The sequence below is a fragment of the Ovis canadensis genome, chromosome 26, assembly GCF_042477335.2.
Source record: "Ovis canadensis isolate MfBH-ARS-UI-01 breed Bighorn chromosome 26, ARS-UI_OviCan_v2, whole genome shotgun sequence".
NCBI classification, from domain to species: domain Eukaryota; kingdom Metazoa; phylum Chordata; class Mammalia; order Artiodactyla; family Bovidae; genus Ovis; species Ovis canadensis.
This window is the reverse complement of record NC_091270.1, coordinates 31,691,098-31,705,761: the sequence shown is the minus strand read 5'-3', so window position 1 is coordinate 31,705,761 and position 14,664 is coordinate 31,691,098. Positions and strand designations below refer to the sequence as shown.

The 14,664-nt window shown below is 40.6% G+C and overlaps 1 protein-coding gene across 3 annotated transcripts in view; it reads right to left on the bottom strand.

Moving 5' to 3' along the window:
- Positions 1–1,004: 1,004 nt before the first annotated feature.
- Positions 1,005–14,664, bottom strand: part of FAM149A (family with sequence similarity 149 member A) — a 39,453-nt gene continuing 25,793 nt past the window's right edge. For all 3 annotated transcript variants that reach the window (XM_069573283.1, XM_069573284.1, XM_069573285.1), the window contains exons 6-14: positions 14,184–14,354; positions 13,462–13,646; positions 12,504–12,658; positions 9,514–9,617; positions 8,896–9,105; positions 6,366–6,486; positions 4,607–4,735; positions 4,442–4,520; positions 1,005–1,237 (exon numbers count right to left, since the gene is read on the bottom strand). In XM_069573283.1, the coding sequence (XP_069429384.1) occupies positions 1,164–1,237; positions 4,442–4,520; positions 4,607–4,735; positions 6,366–6,486; positions 8,896–9,105; positions 9,514–9,617; positions 12,504–12,658; positions 13,462–13,646; positions 14,184–14,354 (1,228 nt within the window). In that variant the 3' untranslated portion in view covers positions 1,005–1,163. The remainder of the gene's footprint in view (positions 1,238–4,441; positions 4,521–4,606; positions 4,736–6,365; positions 6,487–8,895; positions 9,106–9,513; positions 9,618–12,503; positions 12,659–13,461; positions 13,647–14,183; positions 14,355–14,664) is intronic.

Below are 14,664 nucleotides of genomic sequence, written 5' to 3'. Positions count from 1 at the left end.
CCATGGGGTTTCGAAGAGTCAGACACGACTGAGCAACTTCACTTTCCCTTTTCACTTTCATGCATTGGAGAAGGAAATGGTGACCCACTCCAGTGCTCTTGCCTGGAGAATCCCAGAGACGGGGGAGCCTGGTGGGCTGCCGTCTATGGGGTCACACAGAGTTGGACACAACTGAAGCGACTTTAGCAGCAGCAGTATAGCAGAGGCTTGCCTACAATTAATACTGCTCCCACACCTTCTCTGTTCAATTTTCTATGTTAATATCAGGTCAGGACATGTGCTCTGAAGAAAAATATGGCAGGGCTAGAGGGCAGAGGGTAGACAGAGCTGCTATTCAGACAGAGGGGTCTGGAAGGTGTTCTGCAGCAGGGACCATTTAAGCAGAGATCAGATTGTGTTAAAATGAGGAGGATGCGTCTGCAAAAACTTCCCACCAGTGGATGAGCACTTCTGTCGTTAATAGTAAAGATGAAACCATATGCAATATGGTTTAAATACCTTTATATTCAGCTTTTACAAAAGCAATCAATTTGGGATACTTTTATTGTATTTTAAACAGACTGCCTGAATTTGAGCATGAAAACGAGTAAAAACAAAATTGGTTTGAGACACTTAGCCATTGACCTTTCTCTAAGTCAGCGCAATGACTAGAACAATCTGAATATTAGTCAACCTAACATACTGTACCGACTTTTCTATCTTTTAAAGAGAATGATATCTATTAGTGACTAGGATTGTGATGGCATTAATAACAGAATGAGATAAAAATGTCAATAGACAGTTATATACTGCTAGATAAAAAGGCATATTCCTAAATAATATACTTCCATATATTAGTATATGAATAACACATTAAGCATGTGGTGTCTGTGTATAACTGATAAAAGGATGGATTATAAACACATACTAGATTCATCTAAGTAAAAAAGAATCTGTATTGGAATGCTTCCAATAAAGGAGGAGGTTGGTAATTTTGACTCATATTCTGTTAACAATGCAAAGTGTTCAAAATTAAATTGTTTATTTGTTTGCATTTCTCTCAGGCAGTCTAACATCTCAGACTGTCAGATACATAACATAATACTTCTTCCACTTTTCAAGTGATGAATGGTGTGCTGAGGCTTTGAATGCTCCAGAAGGGTTGTAGTTCTGCTGATGTCACATCAGGAGGCCACTTGGAATCTCTTTCTTAAAGTCAGTGTTGTCCTCTGGAAAGATTTAGGTGGATACTGTGAGCCTGAAACACCAAGCAAAATTCTCAGTCAAATGTTTTTACAAACCCCAGCTCTCAAAAGGGTCATGTTTGTATGTTCCATGCAGATGATATATATTTTTTTAATTAAAAAAAATTGTAATGTCACTTTTACAGAAATCAGGTAACAGTCATATGGAGAAACTGCCGTTTGGGGTGCTGAGAAGAAGGAGGGGTGCTCCCCTTAACCGGGCCTGAATCCTGGCTGTGAGTTGTCCCAGATAACTGTCAGCTGCCTTAAGAAGTCCTTCCCACTACTGGCCTCTCAGTTTCTCATTTCTTTTTTTTTCTTTTTTCCTGCTACAGAGCAAATGTTGGTAAGTTTATAGCTCTTGCTGCTTTTGAATCTGGGAACAAAGGTAAGCAGAAACCACATGCCTGCTTGTCAGAGAGAAAATACATCATTAGAAGTACGGGATCATCTCTCTTATGTACCTTTCATTGCTTTTAAAAAAATCATATTACTACTTTATTTTACTTTAATTTTATTTGGGCTGTGCCTCGTCTCAGTCACAGCATGTGGGATCTAGTTCCCGGACCAGGGATCGAACCTGGGCCCCCCTGCATTGGGAGCATGGAGCTTAGCCAGTGGACCGCCAGGGAATTCTCCCTTCCATCACTTCTACAGACATGAAAGAGGGCTCCAACCAGCAATAATAATAGTTGTCAGGAAGTTTTTGATAAGAGAATACAGTAACTTAGTATTTGGTGAAAAAGTAAGAGTGTAGATTTTAAACAAATTCAGAGCTTGGTTTCCCTTTCCTAACCTCTCTTCCTGCATGCTATTCCACTTTTCCACTTAGCAGGCTTTAATCAATGTCTCCAAAATCAAATTCATCAGAACTCCTCAGCACCATCTGCAGCAATCACATTTATCACCCCTCCCTCTCCTGTCTCTCAAGCATCATGGCTGCCATTTACAGAAAGAACCACTGTTACTGAAAACAACAGCAAACACTGCCGGGGAACGTATAAGGATAACAGCAACAAAAAGGCCTGGCAGCTTAGAGCTATGAGCATAGCAAGGGAAATTTCAAACAAAGAAAGAAATCTTTGACATCACTATGCTGGGCTGATGTAAACAGTGATAAGCCTAGATTGTCCCAATGCTTGAATTATACTAGATTTATTTTAAAATGATACTATATTAAGTATTTCCCTTAAAACAGCAAACTGTCCTCTACATTTCAGATTATTTATAATACAAATGGTTCATAATTTTTGAGCGAACAATGTATCCCTGACATCTGGCTAGGTCCTTTCCATATGTTTTTCCAGTAATTACTCTATCTAGTCTATTATAAAAAAACTAAGATCCAGAGAGATTGTTGTTGTCTTTGTTTAGCTGCTAAATCGTGTCTGACTCTTCTGTGACCCCATGGACTGTAGCCCACCAGGTTCCTCTGTTTATGGGAATTTCCCAGGTAAGAATCCTGGAGTGGGTTGCCATTTCTCCTCCCCGGGATCTTTCCGTACTGGAAATCGAACCTGCCTCTCTTGCATCTCCTGCATTGGCAGGTAGATTCTTTACCACTGAGCCACCAAGGAAGGCCCCTCAGGAGAGGCTGAGGCTCTCCTAAAGTGCTCAGCCAATAGGTACTAGGGTTAGGCATTTGATTCCAGAGTGACACACCTCACGACAACGCTATGTGGTGTCGACCCCATGGACTGTAGCCCACCAGGCTCCCCTGTCCATGCGACTTTCCAGGCAAGGGTTCTGGAGTGGGTTGCCATATCCCTTTTCCAGGGGACGATGCTATGTTACCTCCTTAAATAAAAATGCTGATAATGGTTTTGAAAATTAAAATATCATTGGCCTGAGTTCAGTCTAGAAACGTCATTCTTTAAATGGCATGCTGCTGCTGCTAAGTCACTTCAGTCGTGTCCGACTGTGTGTGACCCCACAGACGGCAGCCCACCAGGCTCCTCTGTCCCTGGGATTCTCCAGGCAAGAATACTGCATTAAATGGCATACTAGCTGAGAATAAGTATTTATCTGTAAAACTCTAAATCATAAAATAACTGGAATATTTGTATTATTACTTTTGTGAAGCATTTTTATATTTAGATCTTCAAAGAGAATCTAAAAGGATCAAGTTTCATTTAGAAGAAAAGTGTAGAAACTCTACAACACAGAAAGACATTGATTTCTCATAAGACAGCATTTTCTTTTTCACGTGGGTAAGGCCCTAAGTCGCACAGAGTCGGACATGACTGAAGCGACTTAGCAGCAACAGCAGCAAGGCCCTAAGTTATTCAGAACCTTTGGGTATTTTCTCCTTTAAGATTATGAAAATTAATAAAAGGAAACCTCAGCCAACCTCAGAAGGCCAGCAGAGGGAGCTCTCGTGGCCTGCTTACCACTCACCTTCAAAAATCCCAATGGGAAGACAGCTGGTAAAGAATCTGCCTGCAATGCAAGAGACCCAGTTCGATTCCTGGGTTGGGAAGATCCCCTGGAGAAGAGATAGGTTACCTACTCCAGTATTCTTGGGATTCTCCGGTGGTTCAGACAATAAGGAATCCACTTGCAATGCGGGAGACCTGGGTTTGATCCCTGGGTTGGGAAGATCCCCTGGAGGAGGGCATGACAGCCCACTCCTGGAGAACCCCACAGACAGAAGAGCCTGGTGGGCTACAGTCCATGGAGTCACAAAGAGTGGAACACGACTGAGCGACTAAGCACAGCACAACAGAAAGAAACTATCTTGGTCTCCCAAACAAGCAGCCCAGCCACATTCCTACCCCAGCAGGAGGGAAGACTTCCTTGTTGCCTAGCAACAAGCCCAGCAGCTCAGCCAATGAGAAGCCATCATTACTTAAACCTTTCCTTTCCTCCAATGAACTTTCCTTGTTTCTGTACTTATTACTTCCTTTCCTTGTCCTGCCTTCCTTTTATAAAAGCTGTCCATGCTGTGCAACTCCTCAGAGTATCTGCCAGATGAGATGCTACTGGCTTCATGAACTGTTTAAAAAAAAACCTAGTTAGATCTTCAAATGTACTCAAAAGACTTTTGTTTTTTAACCAACAGTAGAGAAGTGCTTGCCTTTGTATTTTGCTCTTTATAAAAATTCCTGAGATACAACCAAAGACTACAAACACGGTCAAAATTATTCACTCAAGGTAGATAATCTTGAAAACTTGAAACTTAACATACATCGTTTTGTTTGTATATGCAAAGCACTGACCTGTTAAAAAATTCTGACCTGTCCACGCGTGCCCAGCAAATTCCATCAGTGTCAATGAACCTTTTCGAGGTGTATCTGACTGTTAGAAGAAAAATAAAATGAAAGATGAGTTCTATTGTTTCGAATATTTTTAAGAATCAGAGTTATGGTTAACAGAGAACCTACCCGAAATGTATGGGTAGTGCTGGGCCTTGAAAACTGTTCCACGGTTAGAGATCTTTCTCGAAGAGGTGACCGTTCTACACTATCAGGTAATGCACTCAACCCATGGTTTTGTAGATGTCTTCCTCTGAGCTAAATAAAGGATAATACATTCTTGTTAAATGCAATTCTTAAAAAGACAAAAGAAAAATCTGTATATGTTTCAATCAGTCTCTCCTCCATTCTTTCATTCGCTTATGTGAAAAACTTTTATTTAGATGTTGCTAAGTATAATAAGGTCTACTAAACCCAAGTATCAAAATATACTTTGTGTAAGTAACTGTATCTTTTAATCTGAGAAAGCCCTAATAAGTAAATATGGATTAAAGCATTAACCACATAAAACTCTTAATATTAAATTATGATAGAAATGTTATTCTGCATTTGTGAATGCAGCATGGGTGCATTTTTGAAGCATCTGACTTTTTAAAATGTGATGTTTGACTGCTTCTATGATTCCACTCTAAGCCACAATATTCTAAGGGTAAATATTAAAGCTTTGCAACTCTTGCCTTCTGGGAATGAGTTTTATTGCTGTGCCCAAGGAGGCGGAAGGAGTGTGAGAGAAAGCACTGCCTCAGTTGGTTTTTCTCTGTCTAGGCCTTATGTCCCTACGATTGGCATTCTTCTATATTTTATCAAAGAGACACAAGTTAGGGACTTCTTTGGCTCTCCAATGGTTAAGGCTCCACACTTCCAACGCAGAGGGTGTGGGTTTAATGCCTGGTCAGGGAACTAAGATTCTATATGCTACGTGGCCAAAAATAAAAATAAATAGTTGCTTATACTGGAGTGCAGTGAGCAGTCAGTATAAATCTGGGGGAAATCTGATTATGCTTCCTACCAGCAGCATAGCTTCCTCAGGCTTTCTGTAATTACTTGGCTGAACTGAGCTTGGGTGAAGAAGACAGTGCCTCAACACTGCAGTGAACATGGTACAGATTAGCTATAAAGATGAGAGTTTAGGGCTGCACCGGTAGTCCATGGTTAGGGACACGGCATTTTCGCTGCCATGGCCAGGGTTCAATCCCTGGTCAGGGAACTAAGATCCCTGATACCATGTGGCAGGGCCAAAAAAAAAAAAAAGAGAGAGAACTATTAAAAATGGCAGAGTATTTTACTGTGCTTTTAATCTATGCCAGGCATTATTTAACATCTATAAATTCATGTAATCCTTATAGCAGTTCTTTGAGGTGGGAATCATTATTGCCCTTTTATAAATAAGACAATTAAGGGAGATTAATTTGTACCAAATCATACAGAGAGTTTGTGTGACAGGCTTCAAACACAGATCTACCTGTCCATGGGATTCTCCAGGCAAAAATACTGGAGTGGGTTGCCATTTCCTTCTCCAGGAGATTTTCCCAACCCAGGGATCGAACTCAGGTCTCCTGCATCGCAGGCAGATTCTTTACCATCTGAGCCCCTAGGGAAGCCCCTCCTGACCTAACCATCACACTGTTTTTCTTACTATACCATCCTGACCATCAGATATTTCCTTGACACCTGGACTCTCTGATTTAATTCAAGCCATGTTTGTATTTCACAAAATAATCAACCCTCTGACCTCCTGTAAATTCTCACAAGACACTGACTTTCAGGAAGCAGATCAGGGAGATGTTTTATGCTACTGAGCTCTTGTGAAAGTGTTTGAATTATGTCTGCTTGCTTTCCAACAAACAGTGAAAATGGTGCACTTAAGTATCAAAGATGTTTGTCTTACGGAAACAGGGCGCGATCCGGGACCTGCCGTGTGGTGCTCTCCAGTCTCGGAGCCTATTGGGGGCAGCCGGCTCCGTGGGGTTTGAGTCGGTGGGGAGCCCATACGCTCCACGCCAGTTTGCCTGTAAACACAACAACGTGACCTGAGCACCCAGGTGCAGAGAGACGAAAGACTTTTCCGCAAAGCTCCTTACCTGAGCTATTGATCACAGCCTGCCTCCAGTGCCTAGCAGAATGAGCTGAGTTTCCTGAAGATGAATGTGGGCAGGGGACTGAGCCCCAGCTCCAGTCACTCCTGTGTTTTGCAAGGACCATGAGCCTGTGTTTAATAAGTGCTCAGCTATGCACGGAACACACAAGTTTCTGAAGGTCTAGTTCCTCTCCTTAAGGAGATCTGTCGTTGTTTAGTCTCTAAGCTGTGTCCAACCTTTTGCGACCCCGTGGACTGTAGCCCACCAGGCTCCTCTGTCCATGGGATTTCCCAGGCAACAACACTGGAGTGGGTTGCCATTTCCTCCTCAGGGGATCTTCTGAACTCAGGGATTGAACCTGCGTCTCCTGCATTGGCAGGAGGATTCTTTACCACTGAGCCACCAGGGAAGCCCTCAGGGAGATTAGAAGTTATTGAAAACAAGATGAAGACACGTAAGTAATTAGATTACAAGGCAATGCAGTTGATATAATATAGTGCTATGTCCAGCATCTGGTTCTTATTACAACTGCTGTAGAAATTTAGGGAATAGAGCAATCAGTGCAGGATAAAATTAATTCTACTGTGCAGGGCTTCAGTGAGGAGAACCACAACATTTTATGTAAGGTCATAAAATTAAGAGGCAAGATAATGTTCTTTGATGGGAAAACTAAATATTGTGAACATGTCAGTTATTCCTAAATTTTAAATAGATTTAAAGCTATGAGGTCCGATGTGATACTTTTTTTAAAATTTGACAACCAAGATTGTAAAATTTATCAGGATGGATTAGAAATTTTAATAAAAGAAGAATAAGGATGATAAGACACCTTCCTTACCAGATAATAACACTGAAACATTAAATGATCCAACTCATGCACAAGAATAGAGATGGTTACTCTAGAAATGAATTCTAATTCATTTTTCATTTATTCACTAATCATAAACTTATGCAAATTAAAATATGACAGGTTTTGATTCATCAGGTTTTAAAATACACATACTACCTAAAGTTTACAGGCTGTAAAGGGAAGAGTCTTGTCTGTTGCCAGGGGATCTATAAAAACTGGTAGAACCATTCCTAGAAGAACTTTGAAAAAATATTTCAAGAGCCTTAAAAATTTCCATAATCTTTGACCTGGTAGCTTTACTTTTAGGACTCCCCACCAGGAAATAATTTTAAGACACCCTAACTAAGATTTATGTCAGATAATATTCACTGCACATTTTAATAGTGAAAATATAAAAGAAATGAAATTTTCCAGTAACAGGGCAACACATATACCCACATAATTATAGTCATTAAAATCATGCTTTCAAAAATATGTAATACCATGGAAAATATGAATAATGTTTAAGTGAAAAAGTGTATGAAAAAGTGCTACATTACAGGACTTTCCTGGTGGTCCAGTGGTTAAAAATCTGCTTGTAGATGCCAGGTTCGATCTTTGGTTGAGGCACTACTGATAAGATCCCATGTGCCACAATGTAACATCTTATGTCCAGTGACTAAGAACCAAAGCAGCCAAAAATACATTTATAAAACCTATTTTGGGAATGTCAAAGCAATCAACAAGACACTAGCTATTAACCTAAATATTGCCTGACACTTGGGTGACTGAGAAAACTATTCCTCTGTGATTCTACAATTAAAGGAAGTGCCAAATGCCTTTTTAATAAGGCAATGATTTCATGTTGATCTCCAAGGCCAAAAGATTTTCTGAAATTCCCCACGCAGAGTGAAACTTGTCCTTAGAGATCAATAAAACCAATAGGTATGTTGTTGTTGAGTCTTTAAGTTGTGTCCGACTCTTCTGTGACCTCATGGGCTGTCCACGGGATTTCCCAGGCAAAATACTGGAGTGGGTTGCCATTTCTTTCTCCAGGGCATCTTCCCAGTCGACCTCCACAGCTCCTGCCACATCTCCTGCATTGCAGGTAAGGTTCTTTACCGCTGAGCCACTTACTCTAATAGCTATGTAGATCAACTTTTACATATCACAATGAAAGTATCAATTATGTTTTTTAAAGGCTAATAATTAGCTAATTATCAGTTTTACAGACTCAGTCACTGAAACCCATCCGAGACCCTCTCCCTCAAAGAACTTCCTTTTGTTTGGCTGCCTGTGCTAGAGGTACATGGCCTGACTTTATATTCTAGTATCCAACTAAGTATACTACTTCAACTCATGTTAAATACCCAGAGTAATGAACCATTTAGAAAAATGTTCATATAAAATTTGACAGCAGATGCTTTGTCTGGAATGAACCACAAACTAACTGACAAGCATCTCCGTCCTCTGTGACCTTTGCTTTACCACCAGAGAGAAGCAAGACTTACAGTCTTGTCCCCCTAAGAACTTCATCACTGTACACGCTGGGGATTTTTAGTCTCTGGGAGTCCGAGGTAAGAGAAGGCAGCCTCCTGTGTGCAAGGGTTTTCTTTGCGGAGGTCTGTGGTCCACGAGCATCTGTGATCCGGGCCAGACGGTTTGGGGCTGAGGAGAGAACAGCGTATCCTACACCCAGTGGTCTGTCCTCCTGCTCACTCCTGGGGGAGAGAAAGCAACTTAATTGCTCAGGGGTAAGTTCTGCGAGAACAGGGCACTTACAATATTTATCCTTTACCAGACTCTGTCTAGAGCCTGGCATGCAGAACATAGTCCCATTTGTTCAGTGAATGAACAGAATAACATTTCCAGCTCAATTTTAATTTCAAAGAAGGATCATCAACAGGGAAAAAAGATCTAAGTTTCTTCTTGTTTGCATCAAACTATATAGTCCACAAGAGGCAGAATTCTTAGCTACAGTCCCCTTTTCTTATCAGCCCCAACCTAACAGAAACTGTTTTGTGCTGACACCTGACTATCGTCCTTTTACACACTGACTGCACGTGGTCTTTAGGGCTAGAATGCATCCAGCTCAGGGAAGAGGGTGGATCACCATTTTTTATACACACTGTGTTCTATCTGCAAAACAGGTAGGTCTCTGCTGAAGTGGTTTTGCTTGAATTGTCATCACACCATTCAAGTCACTATAAAAATTGTTGGAGAAGCGATGTATCTGAGGAAAGTAAACACAATAAAAATTAAAAAGCATCCACGGTCACTGCAATTACTGTTAAAGGACAACTTCAAACTGGCTAATAAGAGGTGCATTTAACAAAAGGACTCTATTTTCTAAAAATATGTGAAGAGAAATTAATAAAGAATGACTGAATTTCCACATGGGCTTCCCCAGTCGCTCAGCAGTAAAGAATCCTCCTGCAAGGCAGGAGATGCAGGTTCGATTCCTGGCTTGGGAAGATCTTCTGAAGAAGCGAATGGCAACCCACACCAGTATTCTTGTCTGGAGAATCCCATGGACAGAGGAGTCTGGAAGGCTATAGTCCATGGGGTCACAAAGACTTGGACACAACTGAGTGACTGACACTCACTCACTCAATCTTTATGTTAGTGGTAACAAGTCCAACTTCATAGAGTTATTAGGAGAATTCAATTTGATAACCTTGGTGAAAGCATGAAATAAAGGCTAAATTATTACTAATCTCGTATCCAGCCTGTAATACGACCAAGTAGATTTAAAATAATATTTAGTTTCAGGCAAACGGGGTTTCTGAAACTAGAATTCTAATTCCAGAAAAATGTGGCAACCCTAATCCCATTTTCCTCATATCGAATACATATAAAAATAAATGTCAGAGGCATAAATTAAGACCTAGTGTGATTACCACAAAATGCTTTGCCTATTTCAAAATAAACTCTGCTAGTATTTTATTTTTTAACTTTGTTGCCCATTCACTTTCTTTTACATTTATCCACATTAAAACAAAATAGCTATAAAAAACATTTCTAAAAACCATAAAAAGCCATAAGTACAACAAAATATCTGTTGAAAAATTTCCTTAGATTTGAAAATTTCCATATTTCTCAAGTATATTTATGCTGACATGAAGTGAAGTAGCTCAGTTGTGTCTGATTCTTTGCAACCCCGTGGACTGTAGCCTACCAGGCTCCTCCCTCCATGGGATTCTCCAGGCAAGAGTACTGGAGTGGGTTGCCATTTCCTTCTCCAGGGGATCTTCCTGACCCAGGGATCAAACCCTGGTCTCCCACATTGCAGGCAGACGCTTTAACCTCTGAGCCACCAGGGAAGCCCTATATTTATGTTGCCTGATAGTTAAAACTTCTCTTCTATGTTGTCATAACTGTTCATTTGTATGTGATTCATATTTCATATTTTAACATAAAAAGTGGGAAATATTATTGAGCCTGTCAGCAATTTAAAGAGACCAAAACAAACATTAAGCTGGTAGCAATTTCAAAAGTTTCTTTTGAACAGCACAAGCAAAGACTAAGTGGAAAGCCCTGGCACTAGAGAGTAAATTCTACTAGTTATTTCTGTTTTAATCCACTGTTCCCTGAACCTCACGCCCTATTGCTCCTATGCTGGGTGCCTACTTCTGCCTCTGCTTTGTCATCCTCCAAAGTTGTAGCCTATATCTAAAGCTACAACTGTCATCTATTCTAAACATATCCACTACATTGCCTCTGTGTGTGTGTGTGTATGTGTGTGCATGCGCACACACTGTACTCTTTGCCATGGCTTGATACCCTCCAATTAACTTGTAAGAACCAGGAATTTCTTCTTCTCTTTTGTCTGCTTCCCCACACCAGATGGGCTGTGCAAACATAAAGTCCAAACTCCTTAGCCCTCCTGAAGGTGTCCCATGAACAAGTGCATCCTTTCCAGCCCACTTTCTACTAGATCTTTGCATAGGGACATAATTCAAGAAAACCGTATTGAGTTCCCAGTATATGTTTGTATGATTCTGTGCTCACAACACCCCCTTTGCACAACATATGATTGCCCTCATTCTACAGATAAAGAAACTGGAGTTTAGAAAAGTTGAACAACATATCCAAGATAATCCTCCTTACGGGTCTCAATTCCCAACGCCACGTCCTGCCACAGAGACTCTGCTGGTCCCAGCGCGCCATTCTCCAGCCCTCTATCTGTCTCTGCCTCCACGTGACAATTGTCTGAATTGACCCACACAGTCTTCCCACCCAGGAAAACTACCTGTTTCTTCATGTTTGGCTCAAATTTCATCTCCAACCTAAAAGATGAAGCCTCGCTTCAGGCAGGGTAAATCATCCTAGTCCGCATTCTCTTACAACCTTTCTTTTGTACATCACTTAGAGAAGACACTGCATCTGACCTGTATAATACTTTTCACTCGACTATTTCAGAGAATACGCTGTGATCATCTCTGTATGTCCTTAAAACACCTAATACAGTTGGTGTGTGGTGCTCAGTTGTGTCTGACTCTTTGCAACCCCATGGACTGTAGCCCACCAGGCTCCTCCATGGAATTTCTCAGCCAAGAATACTGGAGTGGGTTGCCATTTCCTATACCAGGGGATCTTCCTGACCCAGGGATCAAATCTGAGTCTCCTGCATTGGTAGGCAGATTCTTTACCACCTAGCCACCTAAGAAGCCCCGATACAGTTCACTTAATACAAACTCAATAAATGCTGAATGAACTCAATCCATACTCATTGGTTGAGTCTTTTATTGCTTTGGTGGGAGGGAAGGAGAACATCTGTAATCTTCAACTTGTCTAGAAGTACTGGGGAAAGCATGTTTTCTTTTCAAAAATTGTGGAATCAGTTCTACCCCTCCAAACAGCTGGCAAGTCACAAATCTGAGTGTCCCTGTTCTGTCAAACAATCTGGCGATTTTATTAAACTTCATCTGAGTGTCCCTGTTCTATCAGACAATCTGGAAATTCTATTAAACTTCATAAAATATTTTAAAATTTTGGTCTTATTGGCCAACAGACTCAAATATCTTGATAACAGAATTTAACACTGGACACTGGCACTCTGGACAACCTGAGGCCAGATATAAAGACTGAAAGAAAGAGAGAGCGAGAAAGCACCTACCTGCGGTGGGTTAAGATGAGAAGCCAGGGATACACTTCGAGTTTCAGAGCTTCTGGATGGCGGAACACTGGATACATCAGCATTAATGCGGGAAATAACTGTGGGTGGAGATTTATTCTCAGCTACTTTCAATTTTTCTTTCTGTTTTCTTCCTTCTGTGCCAAAGAAAAACCAATATTATTAAGAAACATTATCTAATACTGTATATGTACTTAAAATTCACTGTTCAGAGAGAGTATTTCTTCTCGAGATACCTCGAGTCTGCGGTGGCCACTGAACCTTAAAGAGAACAGACCCTATGGAGCAATGGGCTTTGACACTTTTCCAAGAGCATCTAATGAAATCCCTATCCTTTCAGTGGTAGGTAAAAAAAAAAAAATTAGAGTTATACACTGGGGCAAGAATGATTCTTGGTATTTTATATCCCAATTAATCCCTTTGATTGCAAAAAGTAATATTTAATTAATATGATTATTATACTATTGTGAAAATTGGTTAACACGAGTCATTACTGTCCACCACTGACATTTTTTATCATTTGTTTCTGCTCGGTTTCAAGTAGAAAACATTTTATACAGGTAAATGAAGTGATTAATAAATTAGCTTGTTGACCTTTTATTTTATAAATAATGTTATCTAGAATTAAAAAACAATATCCCATTGCTAGAGATTAGTTAGGTAATTTTTTAAAATCAGAATTTAAAAAGTGACTTCTAGCTTCTCTCTAATGTATTTCTGTATTTTTTCAGGAATACCTCAATCTTATTTTTATAGCTCAAAACACGAGAATATCATTTCTGAGGTGATTAAAGTTTACTTGTGAATAAAGGCAGAAACCCACTTCCCTTCTCACTCCAGTCATGTCCTAGATTTGGCCAAGTCAAGCAAGCGGGACAGAAAGCTGAGGAGCAGGGGTTACTTTTTCTTTTCAATACGTCACATTCTACAAATTAAGTACCTCTAAGTTCCCAGTTTTTTCTGGTCAGCTTTTCCAGCACCTCCACCACATTCGTCCAGACGTGATCAAACACTTCCGCAGCCACCGTGTCTCTGATACAGTCGTGCGGCGACACAGGAGGAAGTCCGTGCCTACGCCACGTCCTGCGATGACGAGCTGGCTTTTGTTCAAGACAGTCCTCGCCACTAAGGACAAAACCCATTCTCATTACTGAGCTATCAATGGTTGAGGTTAAAAGAATGCTCCTCCTCTAGCTATCCAACTCACATTCATATATGTATACTGTATGTATATAAACAAACAGCATTTTTTCAGTACCAAATTTTTATTATACAATACCAATAGCTTTTCTCTAAGAATCAGATGTGCATTTAGAGCAGAGACTGGACCTGGACCTTTTCCCCTTTGCTCTCCTGGGCAGCCAGATTCCGAAACCCTGGGGGACAAAGCCCACTAGAAGCCTTCCCACTTTCACCAACGCGCTAAACACAATTCTTATTTTCTATCAGTGCCACTTTGTCAGTAAGAAAGGGAAACACTGCTCTAACATATGTATATCCTGCCAGGAACTGAAAAACTTTGGGGAGCACAGGACTCTCAAAAGAATGGAAAATCTTTTGGATAAGTGAAAAATGCACAAAACACTACATGAGCCTATAATCAACATACATGCCCAATAAATATTATTGTACTAAGTCAATGTCGAATAAAATTCTATTTACTCTTGTTTTCGGTCAAAAGCAAAATACTCTTCAATCTTTCCATCCACATCAAAAACCTCTTCTTCCAGAGATGAATGTGCCATGAGGTCCACAACCCTGGTACCATCAGGACCCGGCAGGGAGGGGGCTGAGAGCACGGCCGGGACTATCTGAGACCCAGAGATGCACAGCCTATGGGGAAAAGCAGATTCTGCATGAGGGTCAACAATACAATGTTTACATGATCAGGGTGGGCCCTTAAATTAGTTACAAGGCCACAGATTTCCAAATTTTAAAAAGCACTAAACACTACATTTGACAAAAGTCATATGCTTAAAAGCGACATTTTAACCCAGGCATCATTAAAATTTTTAAGGGCTTCCTAAAAGTCTAAATCATTCTACGAGTTTGTGTCTTCTTTGCTATGATGAAGATGCATCATGGGATAGTCCCTAAGATGTGTGAATGGCATAAGGGGCTTACCAAAATCTGTTCATGAGCA